The sequence below is a fragment of the Geotrypetes seraphini genome, chromosome 10 (assembly GCF_902459505.1).
Source record: "Geotrypetes seraphini chromosome 10, aGeoSer1.1, whole genome shotgun sequence".
In the NCBI taxonomy this organism is placed as follows: domain Eukaryota; kingdom Metazoa; phylum Chordata; class Amphibia; order Gymnophiona; family Dermophiidae; genus Geotrypetes; species Geotrypetes seraphini.
The window spans coordinates 80,684,103-80,709,893 of record NC_047093.1 but is presented as its reverse complement, the minus strand read 5'-3'; the positions used below and the strand labels follow the sequence as shown (position 1 = coordinate 80,709,893).

Sequence of the window (25,791 nt, the reverse complement as noted above, 5' to 3'; positions counted from 1 at the left end):
TAAGGCAGAGCTTACAGGAATGGGGCAGGGGCAGGGACAAGAACAGGACTGGGACGGGACGGGGAAATTGAGTTCCTGCAAGGACAGAGAAAATTAGTCCCTGTGTCATTCTGTATGTGGTAGCTCTGTGACCTCAAGTGGCAGCCTTGCAGTACTGCAAGACTGCTACTAGAGTTCATGGTGGTCATTCTGCTGTCCTAACTTTAGCCACTTAAACCAGTTAGCAATCTAAATATTGCCACTAAAAAGTACCAGTTTCGGTGAAAGAATGGCACTACACTAACTGGACAGTACAGGGGTGGTTTGTGCTGATATTTAGCTGCACTGTCTGATTAAGTGCTACTGAATATCAGCAGACAGGCAAACATAGGCAATTTAACTATTCAGTTAACTTACTTTGAATATCAGGCCCATAAATGTCTATTTCTTCCAAAGCTGTGACAAAACCCAGTTCCCTTGCCAGTTTTGCTTCTGGGTGAGGGAAGGAGACACCAACCACCAGGGAATGGAGGAAGTGATCTTCCATAATCCCTTTAGTGCACTGCTGCTTCTTGGGAGCACTTTTCTAAAACCTGGACATCCCATTCATTCCCCTTCTGAAATAGAGAATAAGGGCTGAATTTTGCATAGGATGCCTGGTCTCAGAAACTGCCTAAACAGCTTTTGAGATTCGCACATAGGTGTCCTATATAGAATTATGTCTGTCTTAACGGACAGACGCCTAAGCCCATCTAACAACACAATTCTCTAACCGGCGTCCATATCACAGACACCAGTTAGAATCGGGTTCCTGCTGAGCTGATTGCAGCAAAGGCATCTCCCTGCTGTGACCAGTTTAGTGGCAGGGAACCCATCCCCACCCCATGAAGATACCAGCAGGAAGGATGCCCAGTCCCTCCTGCCGGAACCCCCGAAGCCGCTACCCCCACCCCCGAATGTTTGCAGCAGGAGTGCCGAATTCCTCCTGCCGCCACCACCGCAAGACATCCCCTGGCAGAATCTCGGAGAGAGCGTGAACTCGCAGGCCTTAAGCATGCGCAGATGCTCAAGGCCCAGCAAAGAAGAGGACGCAGATCTTCGGGCTCCAGCATGTCCTGTGCGTTGGTGCCAGTGGCCAGATGGGGGTAAGCAGCGTGTTCGGGTGGGTGCTGGGGGATTTCAGATTGCAGCAGGGGGGGGGGGGGGATGTGACACGAGCGAGGGGATGCCGGACCGCGGGTGGTGCCACTCTCAAATCGATGCAAGCTTGGTTTCTGAGGTGCCGATTTTGCAAATGTTTTGCTCATCTTGCAAAACACTCGCAAGCCGGTGCACTCATAAACCAAGGTACCACTGTACTTTTAAAGAAAAATGGGGAGACCCAATGATCCACAGTGAAAACAATCCACTGATGAAAACAAAAACAAAAACTGTGGATACAGATGTTCTGGAGATAATTTATTAAACACTGACATATAAAACCATGAAAATTAAATTTAAAAAGTACAATGCTAAAAAATATGGTGATAAAAATCCACCCGGACCCTACACGGTCCGTGTTTCGGCGAACACGCCTTCCTCAGGGGTACAATGGTTTGCAAACTCATATATAAAGAATTGGACTGAAAACAGTCTATTGTCTTTAAACGTGTGAGCAAAGAACACCGCAGACAAGCTGAAGTAGCAAAAAAAAAAAAAAAAAAAATGCTAAGCATTTTTTTGATTCTTCAGCTTGTCTGCGGTGTTCCTTGCTCACATGTTTAAAGACAATAGACTGTTTTAAGTCCAATTCTTTATATGTGAGTTTGCAAACCATTGGACCCCTGAGAAAGGCGTGTTCGCCGAAACACGGACCGTATAGGGTCCAGGTGGATTTTTATCACCATATTTTTTAGCATTGTACTTTTTAAATTGAATTTTCAAGGTTTTATGTCAGTGTTTAATAAATTATCTCCAGAACATCTGTATCCACAGTTTTTGTTTTCACCACTGTACTTTTCACATATCAATATATTATACTGCCCCATCACCAATAAAAAAAATCTAACCATTTAATATGTAACAGTCAGTTTATTTCAATATTTATTATTATTATTTATTTGCTGGGTTTTATTTCTACATTTTTAATGGATTGGTATCTATTTTACTTTATTTGATATTTATTACCCCGCATGCTATTAAATAGAGAAACAAAAAGTAAAATCAGGAGAGTTTAGATGAATGTTTTGGTCTGTATCCCGTTATTTCATCCCAGCCTTTTCGACAGGTTCGAATTATCCATTCATGTTCCTCATCATCTGAAATAGACCAGACAATAATAAGAACACACAAGATAACATATCTAAATATGCTTCACTCTTCTTGTTCATATAATTAAAACTGATACATATAATTTGTTTTATTTAAGATTTAGGGAAGATGTTATCAACATTAGTATGTGTTATTTTACTGTTAATAACAAGGTCTCACTGCAGAAAATGGGACCTGTGCCAAAATACAGTGCTCCCCCGGTATTTTTCAACCGCGAATGACCATAAGGGAGAGGGCTGCCGGAGAGGCAGGAGAGAGCAGCCGGAGCGCCAGCGAGTGAAGGGAATCACTCGTGGTATGCTCCGACCGCATCTTCCTGCACTAAAATCGGGTCTCACCAATCAGGAGCTGCATGTCAAAGCAGCTCCTGATTGGTGAGGCCCGACTGCCAGAAACCCCCCACCCCCCGACTACAACTAAGTTTTTCAGTTGTAGCTGAAACAAAATCTGAATCTGAAGTTTGCTGCACAATTTTGATCGAAACTCATGCTGAAAACAAAACTGGGGTGGCATGAAACTTCCTGACCCAAAGTGGGCCGCATGCCCTCCGGATACCTGCTCCTCCCAACATAAAGGCACAATCTCCTTGACCAAAAGCTCCACCTCCTCACCATGTATAGGCCCTCCATGGACCTACCTTAGTAGCCCTGGTTGTGTAGTGACCTAGTCAGGGCAGAAGTGATCTCCAGTTGCTTCTTCCCAGGCTGGCTCCACATTCAAAATGTCTGTGGCAGTCTCATGAGACTGCCACTGGAGTTTGTGGCAGTCATTTTGAGATTGGAACTGGCATGGCCAGGAGCGATTCTGTTGACCCTGCCCAGGCCAGCTCCAATCTCAAAATGTCTGCTCCAATCTCCAGCAGCAGTCTCATGAAACTGACAAAGCTATTTTGAATGTGGAGCTGGCCTGGGCAGAAACAACTGGGGATTGCTTCTGCCTTGATTAGGTCACTAGATCACCAGGGCTTCTAAGGTAGCCCAGGGAGGGCAAGTGGTTATGTTTTTGGTCAGGAAAGTTTTGGTTTCAGAATTTTGGGTCATTTTCAGCACTGAAGCTGAAACTAAAATTTGGATGGTGTCAAGTATATGGCCCATTCAGTCTGTCTAGGATGCTTGCCTTGCAGTGCTATAAGACCCCAGCTGATCTATATATATATGACTTCAGAACTGGAGATCCTTTATGCTTATCCTTCATATTTTTTACCCAGTAATTCTGCATTCTTCTTTTTCTTCCAGGTAGATCAGAACCAGTGTTGCATCCTTGTGTAATACACCTTCATTTACAACCACACAGGGATTTTCCTCTCTGTTTTCATAGACCTTCCATCCCACTGTCCCTAGTCTAGTCCTTGAAACAGCTGTTCTGAGGCTGAGAGCCATGAACGAGTATCAGTGTTCCATCTGGCCTGGATCATGGTTTCTGTATCTATGACTCTCTATTGGACTAGGAAAGCAGCCTCCGCAACATCCCAGCACCTGCTAATCTGGGTGCAGAAGACTTACGGCCTCTTTTACAAAGCCGTGCTAGCGGCTGCGCTGCGCTAACGGCCTTGAAGCCCATAGAGATGTAAAGGGCTTCAGGGCTGTTGCTGCGCGGCTTTGTAAAAGAGGCCATTAGTCTAGGAATATAAACAGGGACTCTCAATGTGGCTGTACACAATACACCCCCACTGAGCTCCTGGGATGGCCAGAATCGTTTGAATACTCGTACTGTTTTTTCATCCACCACCCTGTCTGTGAAAAAGCATTGTTATTTATTTTAAATATTTATAATTTGCCTATCTACAATCAGGACGATAACAACAAAAATATAAATAAGCAATAAATACTTAACTCATAAATAAATAACACAACACAAAGACAGTTACATCTTCTTAATAATACCATAGATTAAAATTGATTTGGAAACACCATAGACACAATTTCATTCACATAGAATGCTGGAAAATGCTTGTTTGACTAAATGGCAAATTGTTTGCAAAATGCCCCAATACTGGGGGCCAGTTTTAAATCAGGTAGCACTAAGTGCCACAGAGCTGGACAAGCAATGTCAAATATTGTGTTTCAATATTCTTTCAATCTTATTTTCTAATATTAATTCTGACTGTATCCTCTTTGAACATCATATCATGATTTCAGGTTTCTTTGGCTTTCTTTCAATACAAATTATTACAGTTAGGGTATCATTTACTAATGACTAGTGGGTTCTAATGTCATTATCATTTGCTACCTGCCTTAGGGCTCACTGCATAAAATGAGACCTGCAGTACATAACATGCGAGGATAGTATTAACACATGTTATTAATAATATTCAGTTTGTACTTTGCTTCCAGCCACAGTTCCATTTTATGTCTTTCTATTTTTAACTGATATGCATATAGAAAAAAGGGTCAACCAACACAATGCAGGTGATGAGTAAGTAAAAATAAAGTTCCAATATAAAAGCAAGTAGACTAACCTGGCAGGCACACTATTTTTGTGTAATAATTCCTCCTCTCGAATGACTGTGCAATTGTCCTTTGCTTTAGCCTGACCTCCCTGGAGCAATACAGTCCATTCCCTCAATAAGGTTCTCTCACACCCACAAAAAAAGCCCTACTTTATCTTAGCTGTAAGAATGTATTATTTATGAACAGTGCTCCCCCGCGAATTCACGGTCCGCTGTCCCGGTCATTCGCGGTATTTTCTTACTGCGAAGGAGAGGCAGGAGAGGGCAGCCGGAGCGCCAGCGAGTGAAGGAAATCACTCGCGGTATGCTCCGACCGCCTCTTCCTGTACTAAAGTCGGGCCTCACCAATCAGGAGCTGCGTGAGGCCCAATTTTAGTACAGGAAGAGGCGGTTGGAGCATACAGCGAGTGATTTCCTTCACTCGCCGGCGCTCCGGTTGCCCTCTCCTGTCTCCCCTGCCTAAAATGGAATGGAAGCCCCGCAAATATCGGGGGAGTACAGTATTAGGATTTATTTATTGTCCTTCTGAAGGAATTCACTCAAGGTGGTGTACAGCAAGAATAAGTCAAACATAAATAACAGACAGCTACATCATTAAACATATTCAAATTACAGTACAATATATGGCATAGTATGCTACATAGTATTACTTCTGTAAATTTGGGTAGAACTGTGCAACTTACAACTACCAGTCCTGATATTAGCTGAAAAGCATATGGACAACAGAGCTTCTAAAACCACTAGTGTATAAAAAAAAAAAACCACAACAACTGTGTATTATTTTATTGCATCTCATATTGTGCACAACTGACAAAATAAAAACACCTCCCAGCCAAGCTATCATAAATTGGAGAAATGTCACTATAAGCTATTAGCATTGTAATGAACTATTAAAGGCAGAAATGATGGAGCAGAGGAACCTAGAAATACACTCTGGGCGGTCTACATGTGTATAGCAGAGCATAAAGAGTTAAGCTATGGTTAGGCAGACTTTTTGCCACTAAAAGAAAGACTGGTTGCTAATTGCTGTAGTTTGCAGGCTATTTGAATCAGTGCAGCTGTAACCTCTTCAGTAGTAACCCCTCAAACAAGACAAACTGGGTTTATTGTACTGAATACATCTTAAAGCCCCTCCCTGATTATTAGTCATTTGGCAGCAATGGACTTAACAGCCTCTTGACTAGCCTTTTACACTCTACCTGGCTGCGTAGCTAACAATTTAAATCACAGATGCCCATCTCTCTTTGTAGCAGCTGCTTGTTAGCTATAGCTTTCCTCTTTTCTGTCTCTGCCTGCCTCCATAACCCCTGCAACACCAGGGTTACACTGGAGAATCACATTTCATCAATATTTAAAATGCAATTAAAGCTTGAACATTGATTAACAGTTGCAGATATGGAGTTCTAATTGCTATTTTGCAGATTGCATTTGTCTGAATATGTTAATATGATTGTCTAAGCAGATCTTCACCTTCAAAAGTGATTTTCTTTCTTGAGGATAAAGCTGAATTTTTCAATTCTGACTCTTTAATCAGCTGTCACGCACAACAAAAAGGAACATATTCTTTATACCAAATCTTTGTTTATGTATAGATATATATCTTTGGATGTTAAATCTTTCTGTTTTCATGGGAAGATACTGTAGATATAATAAAACATTTCTGCAATGTACCAGATTATTTTGCATTGATTAATCCTAATCCTACCATGACAGTTGTCCTCAGTACTGTGCTCTGAAGTAACTCTATTTTCACTGAAGATTATATTCAAAAACTCAGCTAAAATCTTGTCACTTTTACCTAATCTCTGCAGAACCTAGCATATATCTGCACATATGATTTATTTGAAAATATGATTAGTTGGAGTCCCAGCTGACAAAACTAGAGTATGATATGTTATTACAGTCTAGTAAAGTCTATAGCTATGTTTACATTGTTATGTTTTATGTCTTCTTATGAAATATACTGTTTAATATTACAGTGTATAATACAATTTCAAATTAAAAATGAATGCAAAGGAGACCTCAGAACTTACAGAGCCATAATAAGCTATGGAATACAATAACTGATCTTTAAAAAAGCCTCTTTTCTTTATCAGTGTGATCGGTGAAATATGGCAATCATTCTACTGCAAATAACATTGGTAATCTATAGAATGTGCATTTTGAAGGGCAAAATCGCAAAAGCACTTATCTTTAAAAAAGTTCTCATATTCCCAACAAAGACCACTGTTTCATATCAGCTGCTTCAGGGGAATTAGTAGTTTTCAGGGCCACACATCATTACTTTACACCATTGCTTCCAAAAATGCCATCTTAGAAAGCGTATCATAATTAATGCCAGGGTTTATGGCAGAGGCTCTCAACACATGGTATGCGTACCCTTAGGGGTACGCAAGTCGTTTATTGGGGGTATGTACCTCACAGGTCTCTTGCCCCTCTCCCTGCTTAATGGCCATCGGGGATCTCATGTCCTCTTTCTTGCCCACCGGCCTCCGCCAAAGCCGCCGCTGGGGATCCCATGCCCTTCTTCCTGCCCACTCCCCTCCACCGAAGCTGACCCGGAAGGCTTCCCTACAATGTCAGAGCTGACATCAAAGGGAAGCCTTATGGGTCAGCGGTGGATCCCAGTTATCTCCTTCCAGGTGGGCTGCTGCTCCTTCCTGCTCGAATGTCTATGTCAGGAGTGCCCAATTCCTCTTGCCTCCACCCCCAAAGATCAACAGCATGAGGGATGCCCAATCCCATGGAAGTGGCCTAAGGGATCTGGCCAATCGTAGTCTTATGCCATTCCCAGTGCATCACAGAGGGAGCAGGGAAGGGGTGCTGCTGGACAGGGGGGAGAGAGACAGAAAGAAAAACAGACATACAGAAAGAAAGAAAGAAATGCCTAAGTCTACACATCTATTCTAGCACCCGTTAATGTAACGGGCTAAAAAACTAGTGATTCTATAAAAAGTAGCACCTAGTCCAAAGTGCATAGATAAAAGTGAGCATGGTTAGGGGCAAATTGTGGGGATGTTTTTGGTTTAGGCGCCTATTTTTGAGTTAGACACCATTGTGTGCAACAACTTAGGCACAGGCTTTTAGGTCATGAAAACCCTGGCATACAGTGTGCCTAAACGTTAGGATGTCTAGTGATACCTAAGGCTGCTTAGGTGGCACTAAGCATAATTCTATACAGTGCTCCTAACTTTTACACAATTGCATTTAGCTCTGCACTAGTCAGAGCCTATTTTTTTCAGGTAATATGTAAAGAATATTCACTGTGACTCTACAGACTGAAAGGCCTGTTATGATTTTACAGGACTAGGCATGGAAAGTATTCAGGCCATGGTGCTCAAACAGCTGATGCTAAAATCAACAGCGCAGACCCCACAATGTAAGAACAATGCAGAAATCTAGCTCTCTAGTGCTCAAAGGAAACAGTATCCAAATTCTATGCACGCTATGAAGCCGAAAGCAAGGTGGAGGAATATGCCTGGTGCATGCACACAAGAGTTTCACAATAAGTGCAGTTCTTGTGCATATGCCCATGCAAGACCGAAAGTGCAAGCACACCTTGGTGCTGTTCTTTTGTGTCTTTAAATATAAGCTTTTCAAATGTTGTTTTCATTTGAAAGGCTCACATTTAAACATAGAAAAACAGGCACCGATGTGTGTTTGTATTTTCTGTTTTGCTCAATCTTGTGCACATTTGTTATTCACTATCTACATTTATAGACTGCATGAGCTTACTTCCACTTCTAATAGAAGACAAAATCAGCAGTTTAAAGTGAAAAATTTTGAAGAAATCCTCTCTTCAAGGCCTTCAACTTAGAGAATGACATGGGGACAAATTTGTCCCCGTCCCTGCAGGAACTCAATTTTCCCATCCCGACCCTGTGAGTTTTGTTGCTGTCATTGTCGCTGCCCCATTTCTGTAAGCTCTGCCTTAACCGCACAAGCCTCAAACACTTAGGATTTTAAAAAAGTTTGTGCAGATGAGGATGGAGCTTGCAGGAATGGGGCAGGGACAGGAAAAGAACTCACGGGGATGGGACAGGAAAGTGAGTTCCCACAGGGAAGGGGAAATATTTGTCCCTGTGCCATTCTCTACTCCAACTCCAGCATCTTTTCTGCGTTATTCTCTCAGCATTGAGAATGAATTCCAAATGACCTCATTAACATCCGAGTATATTTAAATACAATTTGTGGCCATCTTTGGTGCACACATTGTTTCCTGCGCTAGAGCCCTCTGAATATTCTGCATTCATCATCATGCACAATACTCCAGTGCTAATTGCATCTCACACCAGCATTAGGTCTTAGAAAGCCATAAGATCCCAGTAGCTGGATATTTCCATTGCCTATCTTACTGGTTGCAAAAGAATGCACTCCAACAAAGATGACAAAAGAATGAAGAAAGCCACATTGATACTAGTTCTTTATAAAATTTTCTTTTTGTCTTCTGATATCTTATGTCATGTAACACTGTAAAACATTCTGGAAGGTGGCTTGTAAGAAAAATGCTCTGGAAAATGCAGCTTTCTTGAATTAAACTACAAAGGCTTTTACTTAATTTTGTTTAGTTTAAAATAAGATTCTTTTCATTTGGTTCAAAATTTCTTATAGTTAGGCTATGATTTTCTTAAAGCAATCAAAGTATTTGATAATCACGAAAACAGTCTTTCAGTCTTGCACAACAGCAAAATAAATCTTCAGCAACAAATATGGTATACACACGAAAAATATGCCTAAAGGCTAGTTTCCTAACTCAATCTTCATTTCCTACAAGCAAGCAGTTTAATGAAAAAGACCATCATTTCAACATTTGCTGGTATATATCTCTCATCAGTTAACTTATCAAATTCCTTGGCAATCATAGATCCTTATGCTCATGCCCAATTTTGCAGCAGTCATCCTGATGTGGGCCCCGTTTCAGTTCACTAAAAGCCTTTCTCAAGAGCAAGCACTGAAGAGAGCCTCTTTTGCCTTGTTGCTGTCAGCAGGGCTGTGACAAAGCCAGAAGTGCTTGTTCTGAACACCCTGTTTGTCTTGCTAGGTTTAAGTAGCAGTCCGGCTTGGCTGGGTGTTTCACTACGGTATGGCAACAGTTTGCTGATTGAGTCTGTGTAAGTTACAATACCAATGGGTGTCTGTCTGATCTGAGATAATTTTCTATGCAAAGTTGATTTTGTTTTTTTTTTTAAATAAAAAGAGCATTTGAACAATCAAATTCCCAGTATAAAAGGTCTGGCTGCAGATTCTTGACTTTTTCATGTCTCATATTATGCTGTCAGCATGGAACATTGTGACTGACTGGCTTGTAAAGCTGCCTTCTAAATCTTTCTCAGAAGGATTTTATATCAGTAACTTTGGATAGATTTTCCTACTAATAATTTTTCTCTCTCTCTTGAATGCCAATAGTAGAATATTCTAAAAATTCCTAGAAATGTGTGGTTACTGGTGGCAAACATATGAATAAATAAATTGATATACTGACCCTTTTCATGAAACATATGTAAGTTGCTTGCTAATATCAACTCTATAGGACTTTAGCCTTGAGGATTTCCACATTTGTACTCATGTTTTTGAAAAATGCATTATTTTGTTTTGATTTGCTGGGTGTCATTGTCAAGTTTTCTTGACATTCTTCCTTTGTGTCAGGGGTGTGTAATGGGGAACAGATCATACAAGTCTACAATTCTTTCCAACTGAGCAGCATATGGTTTTAAAGTGGTACATCTAGTTCTTAAATAAATGTGTCACATGACCCCACATTATTTGAAGAATTATACTGTACTAGTCTTTAAGCCCGTTACATTAACGGGTGCTAGAATAGATGTGTCTGTCTGTGTTTCTTTATCTCTCTCTCCTTGGCCGCTGTCTGTGTCCTTCTGTCTTCCCCTCCCCCCCCGAGCAAAACTGTCTGCCCCCAGCACAACCTCCCCCCAAAGAAGCCCCCTTTCCCTCTCCCTCTCTTCATGGCCCCTTCTGTCTTCCCCCCCACAGTAAAGCTGTTTGCCCCAAGCACAACCCTCCCCCAAAAGCAGCCCCCTTTCCCTCTCCGTCTCTCAATGGCCCCTTCTGTCTTCCCCCCAGAGCAAAGCTGTTTGTCCCCAGCAAACCCCTCCCCCCAAATCAGCCCCCTTTCCCTTTCCCTCTCCCCCTGGCCCCCTGTATTGATCCCCTTCTTACCCTCCCTCCATCCCGGCGTCTTCTGACCTGCTCCTCTTCAAAGTAGCCTGCGATTATGGTGGCCGGCTTTAGCGAACCTCGCAGGCCGCTCTCCAACTCGGTAGCACGTTCCCTCTGACGTGATCCCGTGCGTCAGAGGGAACGTGCTACTGAGGTTGGAGAGCGGCCTGCGAGGTTCTTTAAAGCCGGCCATGATCGCAGGCTGCTCTGAAGGGGAGGATCATCAGCGGTGGCGGCAGCAGCAGCGGTGAGCGAGGGCGGGAGGTGTGTTCCCTGCCGAGGACGCGGGCAGGGAGAGAGCTTGCCTGCGCTTCAGGTTGGTGAGTGAGGGCCGGAGGAGGGGAGTGGCCAGAATGTTCCCTGCCGCCAGGTTCTAAAATGGAAAACGGCCACGAATCACACACCAGAGCGGCAGGGATTGCGCTGTTTTAACAGCGCATGCGCCGGTAAGCTTTTATTATTTAGGATAATGACATACATGCCTGTTAGAATATCGCAGTCATCTCAAAGACCAAGGTGATAGTTCCATCAATGCATCAGATTGTGATGAAGGCAGCAGACTTTTATATGCCGGCCCTATGATCTGATGAAATACTCTCTCTTCAGAGGCTCAGCATTGCTCATGTCTGGCAGCTTGAACCCCAGCAGTAGTACTACAAAACTATCACTAGAACTATCATTTTGAGCCCAGGCTTATGTGAGCGCAGGTGAATCTAGAGATGATTCCTGCTGTATCACTAACTCACCAGGGACATGCCCAACAAGTGCCAGGGAGGGGGGTTTATAGGAGTTGGTGATATTGTTACTGCTCGGGTAGTTTGGCGTGGTAATGGAGGTTGAGGATGATGCTTAAGGGGATAGAGGATTAAAAAAATAACCTGCAGCTGTAATAAATACAGGCTGATAGCATACTTAACATACTATTTGCCAATGTATTTACCATGTAGTGTCTGTCCAGTATGATAACTTCAGCATAGATGTTGGTCATGCCCCCAACAGATACTAGGGATTTAGCTCATATATTCATATTCCCAAATTCGAATCAACAATTTTGACGTGCCTTAAAAACGTATCTTTTTAGGGAATCTTTTGGAAGTTAGATATTGGATGTTTATTCATTTGTATTACTAGTCTTTGTGAATCGCATAGAACTTAATGGTATTTGCGGTATACAAATGAGTTTTATGTTATGTTATGCTATATTACCACACAGACTTTGTACCTATTACATGTTACTTTTATACCTAATGCACTGTAAGTGCAAAAACTTACTACACTTTAAAAAGCAGACTGTTATTTTTTTAAACCAGTAACCACTTACCCAGGAGCCACTACAAAGAAGTATTCAACTACAGGGTCCGTATTAAAAGTAATTTAAACAGCAAGAAATGGCTTCTGGCTGTTTAAATCACTTGTCTGGGCTAGAGAATGACACAGGAAAAAAATTTGACCCTGTCACCGCTCCGTCCCCGCGACCACCATCCCTGTCACAGCTCCTTCCCCATGACCACTGAACCCGCCCCATCACCGTGACCATTGTCCCCACCCTGTCCCCGTCCCTGTGACTACTATCCCCGCAGCATCCACACAAGCCTAAATACTGCAATATTTAGCTAATTCATAGAAACATATAAAGATGACGGCAGAAAAGGGCTACAGCCCATCAAGTCTGCCCACTCTTCCGACCCACCCCATCAAGTCTGAGTGCTAATGATCCAGTTCCTTAACTCGACCCCCGTAGGGATCCCACGTGGATGTCCCATTTATTCTTAAAGTCGAGCACGCTGGTGGCCTTGACCACCTGCACCGGAAGTTTGTTCCAGTGATCTACTACCCTTTCTGTGAAGAAATACTTCCTGGTGTCACCATTAAATTTCCCTCCTCAAAGTTTGAGCGGGTGCCCCCTTGTGACCGAGGGTCCCTTGGGAAAGAATATATCGCTTTCCGCCTCGACACAACCTGTGATGTACTTAAATGTCTCAATCATATCTCCCCTTTCTCTGCGCTCCTCAAGAGTGTAGAGCTGTAATTTGCCTAGTCTTTCTTCGTATGAGAGACTCTTGAGTCCGGAGACCATTCTAGTGGCCATTCGCTGGACCGATTCAGCTCGAAGCACATCTTTATGGTAATGTGGTCTCCAAAATTGCACACAGTATTCCAGGTGAAGTCTCACCATGGTTCTGTAAAGCGGCATTAAGACTTCAGGTTTGCGGCTGATGAAGCTTCTATTGATACATCCCAACATTTGCCTTTCCTTAGATGAAGCCTGCTCTACTTGTTTGGCAGCCTTCATGTCTGCACTGACGATTACTCCCAAGTCCCGTTCTTCTGAAGTCCTAGCTAGTGTTTCTCCATTCAAGGTGTAAGTTCTGCATGGATTTCCGCTGCCGAGATGCATGACCTTACATTTCTTAGCGTTGAAGCCCAGCTGCCATGTCGAGGACCAGTTTTCCAACGTGATCAGATCCTGGGTATTACTATCCTTGAGATTGCTTTCACTTACTATATTACATAGTTTGGCGGCGTCGGCGAACAGTTTTACCGACGACGCCAAACTATGTAATATAGTAAGTGAAAGCAATCTCAAGGATAGTATGACGCAGGATCTGATCACATTGGAAAACTGGTCCTCGACACGGCAGCTGGGCTTCAACGCTAAGAAATGTAAGGTCATACATCTCGGCAGCGGAAATCCATGCAGGACTTACACCTTGAATGGAGAAACACTAGCTAGGACTTCAGAAGAACGGGACTTGGGAGTAATCGTCAGTAATTCCTTCCTTATAAATCAAAGTTTTGGCTGCTGAACTAGAGAAAGAGATGTTAAGCTGGCAGGGCTTTGTTTATAAATTTTTATCAACACAACTACTTTATCCTCCCCCTTACCATCACAGCACGTTAATTTCCAGAGTAACTTGCTCAAGCCGCCGGAGCCTGCCTGCAGTTGAGTGCGTCTGTGGGTGGAGCTTCTCCTCTGATGCAACCGGATGGCCTTGTCCCCGTACCCGCAGTGAGCACTTCCCCCACCCCGCAGCTAGCCGTGGGTAACAACCACCGTGTCATTCTCTAGTCTGGGCTAATCAGCATACTCTGTAGCAATTAACTGGAAAATGCCACTGAAAATGACCACTTAGCACCTAAACCACAAATGGCTACCTTCTGATTCACTGCTGGTGCCCAGACATGGCCTGGCACTGAATATCCAGATATAAAGCTAGCAGTAGTCAGCAAAATGCCACCGAAGGCTGAATATTGAGCCCTACATATATAAAGATATCTGTGAAATCTCTTGTTTACAAAAACTAATGAAAAGCTCGAGGAAGGAAATTTAAACCTGAATCAGTGCAAAAAAAAAAAAAAAGGTGGGGAGGATAAAACTACGGTTGAAGAGCATGACAGAAAAAAAGATTAGGAGCTAGATATATTAAACAGGATTGGTACAGCCACTCTGTGTGGGGCCACTCTGCTTTATTCTTTTAGCATATGGTTGTTAAGTGCTACTGTTTTTTTTTACATTTATCATATTTAAAATGTTGTGCTATTTGGGGGAAGCTGAGACCTCTGTATGTCTATGTTCTTGTCAGGGGCTCACAAAGATTTGTTTTGAAGTTGTTTGAATGTTGGGTGAGGGGAGGGTGAGTAGAAGTAGAGGGATATAAATGTTCTAAGGCAGTGATTTTCAACCTTTTTACACCCGTGGACCGACAGAAATAAAAGAATTATTTTGTGGACGGGCAAACTACTAGGACTAAAATTTAAAAACTCTGTTTCCGCCCCATCTCCGCAAGCTCGTCCCTGCAAATCATCTGATCCCATCTGTGCAAGCCTCAGTTATGATTTTATATTGAATATATTTTATTAAAGTATAAAAAGAAACAATATTCTGTACAATTGTCATTTTATAAATACAAATAATACAGAGCAAGGATCAACAAAACCCCTGTCTCCCCTTCCCTTCACATATATCCCCTCTACTATCAAGAAAACTGAACAAGCCAAATTATTACAGAATGCTACACAGAAATATCATGCTAATAGAATACCGCAGTCACACATGACAGGAATAGTGTTAGGGGAGTGCAACTAGGGCAATTGTCCCTTGGTCAGAGAGCGCCCTAAGCCAGCTGGAAGCTAAAGAAGCACTGCCTGGGCTTTGCAGTCCCCAGTTATGTCTAACACCAGCTCTAGCAGGATATATATTTCAAATCTGATATATTCTAATCACAAAATAGAAATAAAATTATTTTTTCTACCTTTTGTTGTCTCTGGTTTCTGATTTCATCTTCTTTTCACTCTCTTCCTTCCAGTGTCTGCCCTCTCTGTCTCTTCAATCCAGCATCTTCCCCTTCCATCCACTGTCTGTCCTCTCCCCCTTCCATATGGTATCTGTCTTCTTTCTATGCCCCCTCCCCTTTCCATCCAGCCTGCGCCCCCTCTCTCCTTTTTACATGATTCATTCCAGCTTCACTGCTCTCTTCATTTTCATCTCTCCTACACCAGATCTACCATCATTGTCCCTCTCTGCTTATTTTTCTGCTGACCCCTTCCCATCATCAATCTCTCTACTTTCTCATGCCTGTCTCTCCCCTTCCCCTCCTCTAATCTCCCTGCCAGCTGTTTCCTTCCTTTTTTCCTTCTCCCTTCCCTCCTCCTTCTGTCAGCAGTAACTCTCTTCCCTTCCTCCCCTCCCAGCAGTATCTCTCCTTTTCCTTCCCTCCAGGTCCAGTAGCAGCTGTCCCTTTTTTCCCTTGCCCAGCAGCTTCCCAGACTCCTTTCCCTCCTCCCCTCCCAGCAGCATCTCCCCTCCTTCCCTCCAGGTTCAGTAGCAGCTGTCCCTTTTTTTTCCCTTGTCCAGAAGCTTCCCAGACTCCTTTCCCTCCTCCCCTCCCAGCAGCATCTCTCCTTCTCCCTCTCCAGTAGCAGCTGTTCTTTTTTTCCCTTGCCCAGCAGCTTCCCAGACTCTTTTCCCTCCTCCCCTCCCAGCAGCATCTCTCCTTCTCCCTCTCCAGTAGCAGCTGTCCCTTTTCCCCCTTGCCCAGCAGCTTCCCAGACTCCTTTCCATCCTCCCCTCCAAGCAGCATCTCCCCTCCTTCCCTCCAGGTTCAGTAGCAGCTGTCCCTTTTTTTTTCCCTTGTCCAGAAGCTTCCCAGACTCCTTTCCCTCCTCCCCTCCCAGCAGCATCTCTCCTTCTCCCTCTCCAGTAGCAGCTGTTCTTTTTTTCCCTTGCCCAGCAGCTTCCCAGACTCTTTTCCCTCCTCCCCTCCCAGCAGCATCTCTCCTTCTCCCTCTCCAGGTCCAGTAGCAGCTGTCCCTTTTTTTCCCTTGCCCAGCAGCTTCCCAGACTCCAATGGTGGCTTTCTCCCCTCCCAGCAGCTCTCCTTACTTCCCAGCGCAGCGATTCAGGAAGGCAGCCTTAGGTCCTTTGTTGGGTTGCGCCGCCTCTGAGGAAAAAGGAAGTTGCATCATCAGAGACGGCCACGACTCAGCAAAAGCCCCAAGGCTGCCTTCCTGAATCGCTGCGCTGGTAAGTAAGGAGAGCTGCAGAGAGGGGAGAAAGACACTGTCGGAGGCTCCCCATGATCTCTCCTGCCCAGCGAGGACCAGCTGAAAATATCTTGTCGATCTTGCCAGCCCTGCGTGGACCGGAAGAAATTTCCTGCGGACCGGAGGTTGAAGAACAGTGTTCTAAGGTACTGAAGACATTGATTACTTCTGTTCAGATACTGATCACATGGTTCATACTCTGTTTGGAATTTTGGTCTCTTTAGGTGTAACAACTAAACAGTATAATATTTTGCAGGCTGTTTTGCTTGATTTTATTTATTTATTTATCATTTTAATGCATCCTATACAAGATGTTTAAGAAATACAGAAATATATAATTCTCTTAGTCATTTTACATACCAAGAATTGAAATTTAAACATCCATATAAATCATATAATACAGTCCACAACTTGAGGAGAAGAGACAAGATGAAAGTAACACCCCTCGGGAAAGGGGAATATACAAAGGAAACAAAAAACTTTAAGAAATGGAGCAGTCAGATCTTACCTATCCAAAATAAAATTAACCGCAATATTATTAACCTGTATCATCCGGTCTGTGTAGAGATACCTTTACCTTCAAGGAAAAAACCTAATTGGGCAGGTTCAAAGAAAATATATTTACTTCCCTGATAAGAAATAAAACATTTACAAGGAAATCGCAACTGAAAACTTGCCCCCAAAGCAATCACCTTTGATCTATATAACAGAAATTCTTTCCTTCTGGACTGCGTCCACCTCGAAACATCAGGAAATATATATATCCTTTCCCCCAAATAGGAAATCTGCTTTAAATTGAAATATAATTTCAGCAACATCTCTTTATCCTGAAGAAATACCAATGAGACCAATAAAGTTGCTCTTCCCTGAATTTCAATATCAGAAGACTGCAGAATAGCAGAAACATCTAATTGAACATTTTCATCCGCTGTAGCTTTTTCTTTCTGCATTTGTTTTATATAGTAAATTCTTTGTATCGGGGGAAGACTTACTTCAGGTACCTTTAAAACATTCAACATAAAGTTCTTAAAGAGTTCTTGAGGAGACATAAACTTGGCAACCGGAAAATTAAGAATCCTCAAATTTAAGTTTTTCTGCTGATTTTCCAGGTTTTCAATCTTCCTCAAAATCATTATCTTTTCTGTTGTTTGTTTGGTAATCAAATTCTTAGTCTCTATTGTTACTTTATCCAAATTTTTTAATTCAACTTGGTGTTGCTGGGTAATAGTCTCTAAGGAGCTTATCCTGGAGGTAGAATTCTGAGTCATAGTAACAAAGTTAGAACATACCAGGTGAAGATTCTCAATTGCAGACCAGATGGAGTCCAGGGTAACAGCCTGTGGTTTCACCAACGGTCCAAGGAGGGGGACATCAGCCGACCCAAGCACGGCTCCTGCTCCAGCGTTGGAAATCTGGGCTCCTACAACCTCCCCACCGCTGGTCACCGACGGCTCCTCTCCCCCAGAACGCTGCCTTTCCAACGTCGGGATCAGCGTATCTGCTGCGTGTTCGACTTCCGGGTCAACTACGGAGAGAGAGCAAGCCTCACCCCACACTCCGGGGGAGCCCTCCCGCCAGCTCCGCTGCAACGCAGATTCTCCGGGAATGGGAGGGGTGTGCGGTCCTCGCGGGCTCAGAGAGAGCGACATCTCTCCGTCCAAGCTGTGGATTTCCCGTTCCACAGCAGCGGAAACACCCAATATGGAAGTAGGGACTGTGTAAGCTGTCATCACAGTCTGCCTCGGCGTCGAGAAGCCCGGGGTAGGTGGAGGGATACCCCTCGGTTTCCCTCTTCTTTTAGGCATAGAAATATCTTTATTAAGACGTGAAAATGAAGAAATTTTCCCTTCAGAACGGGAGTGCTTCTCTCAGCTTCCTGCTCCAGACGCCATCTTCTTTGCTTGATTTTAAACCCTTTGCCTAATGACAACACTTAATGTAATAACTTGGAATATTTGTGGCATCAACTCTCCCTTAAAAAGAAAAAATAGCTTTATACAGCTTCATGCCACGGGGGAGCAGATATGGTCTTTTTACAGGAAACCCAACTAAGTGATCAAAAACATGCTAAATTAGGTCAGAGTGGGTGGGACATTGCTATTTTGCAACTGCACCAGTTACCAGGAGAGCTGATACTGCACCGTTAATTAATAAGGCTGTTCCTTTTCAAGCACAAAATCAAAAAAGACAAAAAAAAAAGAAACCCACTGAAAAATCAAAAATGATAAACAACAAAAAAAATGTGGGGTGAAATAACTATTGCCAAAGATCATAAATAATTCATTAATCAGTACTGAAAAGAGTGGTAAGGCTGAGCTTTCATTCAAAATATAAAACTCATTTTGTGGTGAGACCTCAGAAATTCATTCCCCAGCTCACTATAGGGCAGCCTAAGCTGATCCAGTCCGGGGATTAATTTATCAATCACCGGTCAATCACCACTCACCAACAGATCACTAGAAAGCTAAGTGACGTTCTTTTGGAAAAGATAAAGATTAGAAAATGAGTCTAAATGAATAATTAATAAAGGCTGGACCGACGAAGAATAAAGCAACCGGTAGCGTTGTACCCAGCTGCGATCTGAAGGTCCATACAATTGAGAATAACAACTATAATTGAGAATACTAAGTACATTTACCATCTGCCTTTGGCGAGACACCAGTAAGACAAAGTGTGATACAATTTGATTGAATATACAACAGTGGCTCTTATATATATATATGATTGAATGTAGAGGTAGGCCATTCTCAAAAAAAACCCTAATTTTGGACGTTTTTTTTGAGAATGGACATTTTCCCTGCTTCTACTTTCAACGTTTAGGACCTTAAGCCAAAAGGGGCTTTTTTTTTTATTATGCCCCTCCACGGGTTTGGTGGGTTGCTACTACAAAGGTACTAAGAAACCAATTAAAAAACAACTTTAACTGTGATAGTAGCATGGTGGAATAGAGATTTTGAAGCTTACACTTTGGATAGCCTTCTCAGGAGTTTGCGAGAAGGCCCTTGGCTTGCAGAGTATCCAGCAGCACAATTTACATTACAAATTTCTCATGCGGATGTACATCCATCCAGCAAGAGCCAAAAAGATAGGCACCCAACAAATGGAGCCTTTCCAAAATGTGGCCAGCAGGATACTGCATTTGGGAATGCCAATATATTCAAATTTATTGGAATCAGATTTGGAGAAATCTTGGGCTGATTTATGGTTGCCGTTGGCAGGCAACACTTCAGAACTGTCTTCTGGATAATATGTCTGACATAGTGGAAGGCACCCATGTGCCTAGCCTCTTCTTAAGGAAGGCAGTTCTGACTGGAAAATGATGCTTGTTGCTATGTTGGATTAGGGACTCTTCCCCCCAGTCTTACCTTCTGAAAAAATCAAATATATGAGTTATTGAATATGGAAAACTTTCAGTGGACTCTCAAGGCAGAATTGCAAAGTAAAAATGTATTAAACTGTGGACACCATATTTACAGACTCTTCCCATCAGGGTGTGCTCTGCTTTTTTGGGCATCCTAGACTTTTAATCATATTGGCTGCTTTGACCAGTGCATTGCAGTCTTTTCTTGAGTGTCTCCAGTCACCTGGGGGGGGGGGGAGAGTGGGTGAACAGATTTTCCTCTGATTAAATTTATCATTGCATGAAAGGCCTGATGATCCTCAGATAGATGAAAGTTTGAAGCTAGACTGAATAAGATTGTTATATTTCTGTAATTCTTCATGAGCAATGCAATGATATTAATAAAGATATTTAAAGATAAATTGCCTCTAGCTACAGATAAAGGGAGTATAAAAGTATTGATAATTATATTATGCTAGGTTTGTAATGTTACCCTTTGAATAAGGTGGAAAGCTTGATAAGTGCTATTACTGCTCTATTCATATTTAGCACTCATACTTGGGTGGTTTCAAAGGGTTCAGCCTTGTCTCCAGTCTTGTTTTAATCTGTACATGACACCCATTTGTAAACTTTTGGCTTGTTTGAATTTACATTACAAATTTTATGCTGATGATTTACAATTTTTTTCAGGTAGAAAGTTCTATTGAATTATCATTGGTACATTTATCACAGGTGATTAAACTGATTCAGGACTGGATGATGGCCAATAGATTACAAAACTAAATGTGAACAAAACCCAGTTCTTGTTCTTGTTTTTATCGAGAATGGGATGGTCAAGTTGTCCTTTGGATTTCCAGGTAGATGATTGTTCACGTCCCATTTTAAGTGAAATTTACTTTTTAGGGATTTGATTAGATACTAAATTATCCATGAGGAGTCATGTTATTAGAACAGTGTTTTCTAAATTGAGAATCATGCACAAGTTATGAGATTTGTTGTCTTTTGAGAATTTTCAAATAATTCTGCAGGCAAGCATTTTTTCCCATTTTGACTATACAATGTTCTGTTGTTTCAGTTTCCAGATTACATGTTATGAGCTTTGCAAGTGGTTCAAAATGCAGTGGCAAGCTTGTTAACTGGAAAATCAAGGAGGGAGCATATTTCTATTCTAAAAATATATAAACATTCATGTTCACTGAGATCAGAGAATAAGAATCTATTGAAAATCACAAGTTTCCAATCAGTGAGTCTACTAGGTATTCAGACTAAGGGCTCCTTTTACTAAGCTGCACTAGCAGTTTTAGCACACACATAGCATGCGCTGCAGTGCCATGCACGCTAGACGCTAACGCCTCCATTGAGCTGGCGTTAGTTTTTCCATGAAGCGCGGGGGGGCAGTGCGCGCTAAAAACGCTACCGCAGCTTTGACTTTTCAAATTGAAGGAACTAAATTATGGAACATCTTACCTCTAGAATTCTATAAGACAATGATTTTATTAATTTTCAGAAAGCAGTTGAAGATGTGGCTTTTTTGGAAGGCTTTTGGAGAAACAGGAGATGTTTAAGAATATAGGATGAGGTATTGATCAATGGTGAATGGGAGGATTATTGTTTTGATATTATAAATGTGTGATTTTTGTTCTATTTTGTTTTTAGAATTGTGAATGTTGATTTTGTAATCTGCCAAGAACATAGGATTGTGCAGAATAGAAATCTGGATAAATATAATACTAATTGAGGCCCTTTTTTACTAAGCCGCAGTAGAGGTTTCTATCATGGCCTGGAACATTAAATGCTCCAATGCTGCTCTGACGCTCAAGTATCAGAGCAGCATCGGAGCATTTAGTGCTCCAGGCTGCGCTAGAAATCTCCATCGTGGCTTAGTAAAAAGAGAGGGGTTAAGTCTCATTCTCCCCAGTATTCAAAGCTATTTAGCCAGCCCACAAACAGCCACTGACTGGTTAAATAGCATTTAACTGGCTAACTGAATATTCAGTGCAAGATAATCAGTTAATCAATAGTTAATCAATAGTTCTCCCATTGTAACCCCCATTTTATTAATCTTTTATAAGCCGCCTTGAACCGCAAGGTAATGGCGGAATAGAAATCCCTAATGTAATGTAATGTAATAACCGGTTATCTTCATTGAATATTCATAATTAGCAGTTAAAAATTAACCGGTTATATCACAAAATAACCAGCAATAGTCAGCACTGACTGGCTAAGTTTAACAAACTAATCGGATCGCCTAAATAGCAGTCCTATCTTTGCCAATTATAACTTAACTAATCAGTTCTGAATATCAACCTAACCAGTTAGGTTAAAGCCAATAAAAAAAAAACCTTTTTATTCAAATGCTAGTCACCAGAAATGGCCTGGCATTGAATATTCAGACTCATCGCCAACCACGGAACTTAGGGAGGCTGCCTCTTGCAGTCTGAATATAGGACCCTTCGTGTTTACCTTGTAGTTCAGTGATAGTGATGTATGTTACCTTACGGAGGATCTGGATTCAATCTTCAGGTCAGATTCAGTGTTCCCTTAAGCTGTCCAGGGCTAGAGGTGCTGCAGAGGCAGCATTTAAAACCTTGGGAGGAAGAGGACTAGGAGTCCTAATTATCATATAACAGCAATGACTAGTGACTGGACTTAGGAGTCATATTAACTAGGTTTTGAGCTAGGGCAGTGTCTTGCAAATTTTCCAAGCTGTGGCACACTAAACTCGTGGCCGTGGATCTCTTCACAGAGAAAGGTAGGGGAGGGTTATTGGGTGGGCAGACTAGATGAGCCGTGGCCCTTATCTGCCGTCTGTTTCTATGTTTCTAATAATGTCACGCACATGTGTGATGTCATCACATTGAAATCAGCGAATGCGTAAAGGCCCTCCATATGAGGCCCTGAGCTTGTTACTATGCTAGTGGGGAGGTGCGGCCAGGAGGCGAGGCACTGGCTGACTCACTTACAGGACGTTCCTCTCACAGCATACCCGGAATCTCACCGCAGAACTCAGTTTGCGATGCAATGAGCTAGGGACTACCGCTGCTAAGGATGGGCTGAGTTGGGAGGGCATATAAAACCCAGGAAGTCATACATGAAGGTTTTTGGAGTTATAGCCCAACAAAGGTAAGCCCCAATTGACGTTGAAGCCCAAAGGAGCAGGTGGAAATTGCCAAGTCCAAAAAAAAAAAAAGGAATATGAAGTATAGGGTGAAAAGGTTTGCATGCTTAAATAGCACTCCCAGAGCAGAGAAATAAACTGTCACTTTGCTAAACCTGTCTGGCACTAAGAGCTGTTTCAGAGAATTTCCTGAATACTTCCTGCCATCTGCTTTTGATGCTTTCAAGAGTTGGCCAACAACCTGGGTGTTTTCCTGCTTCTTCCTGCCCAGCCTATGAAGTAGTACTGCTGGATTTGTTCCCTGTCATTCCAGCCCCCTTCCTCAGTTTCTTCAGAATGCAGCTGTTTTTTCACTTTTCCTCCACTGTTATGGCCTTGTGCCCTGAATTGTCTCTCACAGGGGTAGTCATGTTCCTCTGATGTTGTGTAATGATGAGGTCTTTCGATTGTCTCAGTGTTCTTAAAGGAAGGTAATGGACCGCTTATTTCTCCTTAACACCCAAACCAACAAACATAATTTACGTATACCACTCAAGAAATCTCTGCATAAGCAGAAGAAAAGGACATCTATTCTACTTATAATCACTAGTTTATATTGAATTCATTTGGCCATTACAATTGGTCTGCACTCATTTAATCATTTAACTGGTATACACATTTATGCTACAGCCCAAAGGGAAGTTCAACACACACATGTACAAGTAACAGATTGCTTGCTTGGGTGTTCCCCTTTATATTGTTAATCTTTACAGGTTCCTGTGTTTTTGGAAAGCATTCCACTTATCTGACTTATCACTAGACACACCGCATTCCAGTGTTTTGGACCCACGCCCATAGCTATCATGTAGGCTAGTTTGGGCTAAGGGTGTATAAAACATTCACTGCAGAATCACAGTTTAAAACAAAAGATATTTCCCATTTATTTCCCTACTTAACAAACATGATCATAAGAATTACCAAACTAGGTCAGACCAAAGGTCATCTAGTCTGGTATCCTGTCTCTGCATATGGTAAGCAATGGATACTTTGGGTAAATGTGCAAGAAATACAGCACAGTGGTCATCTATTATCATACTCTCTTATCACTCAACAGTAGCACCTACAGGCCATATTCAAGGTTTACAGGTACCAAGTTCTACAAGGAGCTGACATCTGTAGCCTCTGGCTGTGTAATGCAACTGTAATAACTAGACTAGATGGAAGAAGGTTAAATTGGGGGAAAGACCTAGGTAATTGCAAATGAAGGCTCACTAAATTATAGCTGCAGGAGATGCAAGTTCTAATTGGACTGGAAGCACAAAATATTATGCTAAAAAATTCAGAAAATCTCACATATCTGCTGTAAAGCAATAATGCACTAGATCTGAAACCTGTGATTATAGAAAGATACACATCATACAATGATTTTTGGTCAGCTCAGGTTGGAAATTTTGCAGAGACCAACTCATGAGCACTGAAATGTGAACTTTAATGGCAAGAAAGATGATTTTAGTGGATATACACAGAAAGGAGAAGTGGAAGACTGTACCTGCATTTCTCAGGAATCTGTCCTCATAGTCACTAACAATCCTGGTATTTGGATTATAAAATCCATCGCCACAGTCATAACAACCTTCTGGTATTTTTCTAGGAGGATCCAAGTCTGTGAGCTGTGAACGACCTTAAAAATGAAGGTTACAATGTCTTTAGTACAAAGGCAATAACTTGTAACTTTCTTTGTACTGCTATGGTGCACCAGCAAAAATAAGTAAATGGAGGTAATAAGAGCAGGTCAACAGCAGTCCAAGCCAATCATGTTCTTTAAATTTACATGTTTCTGTTTCTACAGCATGGTTGTAAATAAATGTATGGAGAGTAATTTTATAATAGGTTGTCTAAGTCTGAAAGGCCAAATAGGCTCCTATTTATAAAGACACAGAGGTACCTATGTGTCTTTATAGAATTGTCCCTCAAAACCTGAAAAATCCTGGTTATAAAGAAGTCAAAGACATTACTCATGTGCACACTTGGATTTTCAAATGTATTCATATAACCTTTTAAGAAAAAACTGTGCATGTTAAATAGCGGGCATGAAACTGTGCAGATAGTTTCAAAGGAAAAGTGTTCAACATCCCTCTCCTTCCCACCCAGCCAATGCCTACCTGATGCAAAATGAAGTGCAGGGCTAACAGTCCCATGGAACATCACTCCCATCTGTCTGCTTCAAAATGAATATGGTGCCAAGTAGAGAATGACACGGGGAAAAATTATGTTCCCTTCACTGCCCCGTCCCCAGATCACCATCCTCTTCACTGTCCTGTCCCCTTCACCACCCTGTCCCTGCCATCCCCTTCACTGCCCCGTCCCCACTGTACCTTTCACCGCCCCGTCTCTGCAGCATCCATACAAGCCTCAGTACTGCAATATGTAGCTTATTCCTTCCTTATAAATCAAAGTTCTGGCTGCTGAACTAGAGAAAGAGATGTTCAGCTGACAGGGCTTTGTTTATAAATTTTTATAAACAAAATTAATATACTACTTTATCCTAAAGCAAAATAAATAAATAGAATTTTTTTTTCTACCTATCAGCAGGAGTGATGCCCACTTGCTCCTGCCTTGGTCACTCATATCCCCCATGCTCCCCAACCCCCTCGCCCTGTGCCTACCCACGTCCCCGACCCATACCTTAGCAGAAGATCAGCAGGAGGAAAGCCCATTCCCTACTGCCAGCAGGCCCGCCTCTTCAAAATAGCAGACCTTCCCCTTTCCAGTGCAAACTGAATGCCCTGGGAGAGGCCTAAGGCTCTGATTGGCCCATGCACTTAAGCCACCTCCATAGAAGGGGCCTTAGACACCTGGGCAAATCAGAGCCTTAAGGAGCCTAAAGCCCTGATT

The 25,791-nt window shown here is 42.3% G+C and overlaps 1 protein-coding gene across 1 annotated transcript in view; it reads right to left on the bottom strand.

Moving 5' to 3' along the window:
• Positions 1 to 1,984: 1,984 nt before the first annotated feature.
• The window catches only part of MORN5 (MORN repeat containing 5), a 56,466-nt gene continuing 32,659 nt past the window's right edge, over positions 1,985 to 25,791 (bottom strand). Inside the window, exons 4-5 of the mRNA XM_033962440.1 lie at positions 24,446 to 24,577; positions 1,985 to 2,276 (exon numbers count right to left, since the gene is read on the bottom strand). Of these exons, the coding sequence (XP_033818331.1) occupies positions 2,182 to 2,276; positions 24,446 to 24,577 (227 nt within the window). The 3' untranslated portion in view covers positions 1,985 to 2,181. The remainder of the gene's footprint in view (positions 2,277 to 24,445; positions 24,578 to 25,791) is intronic.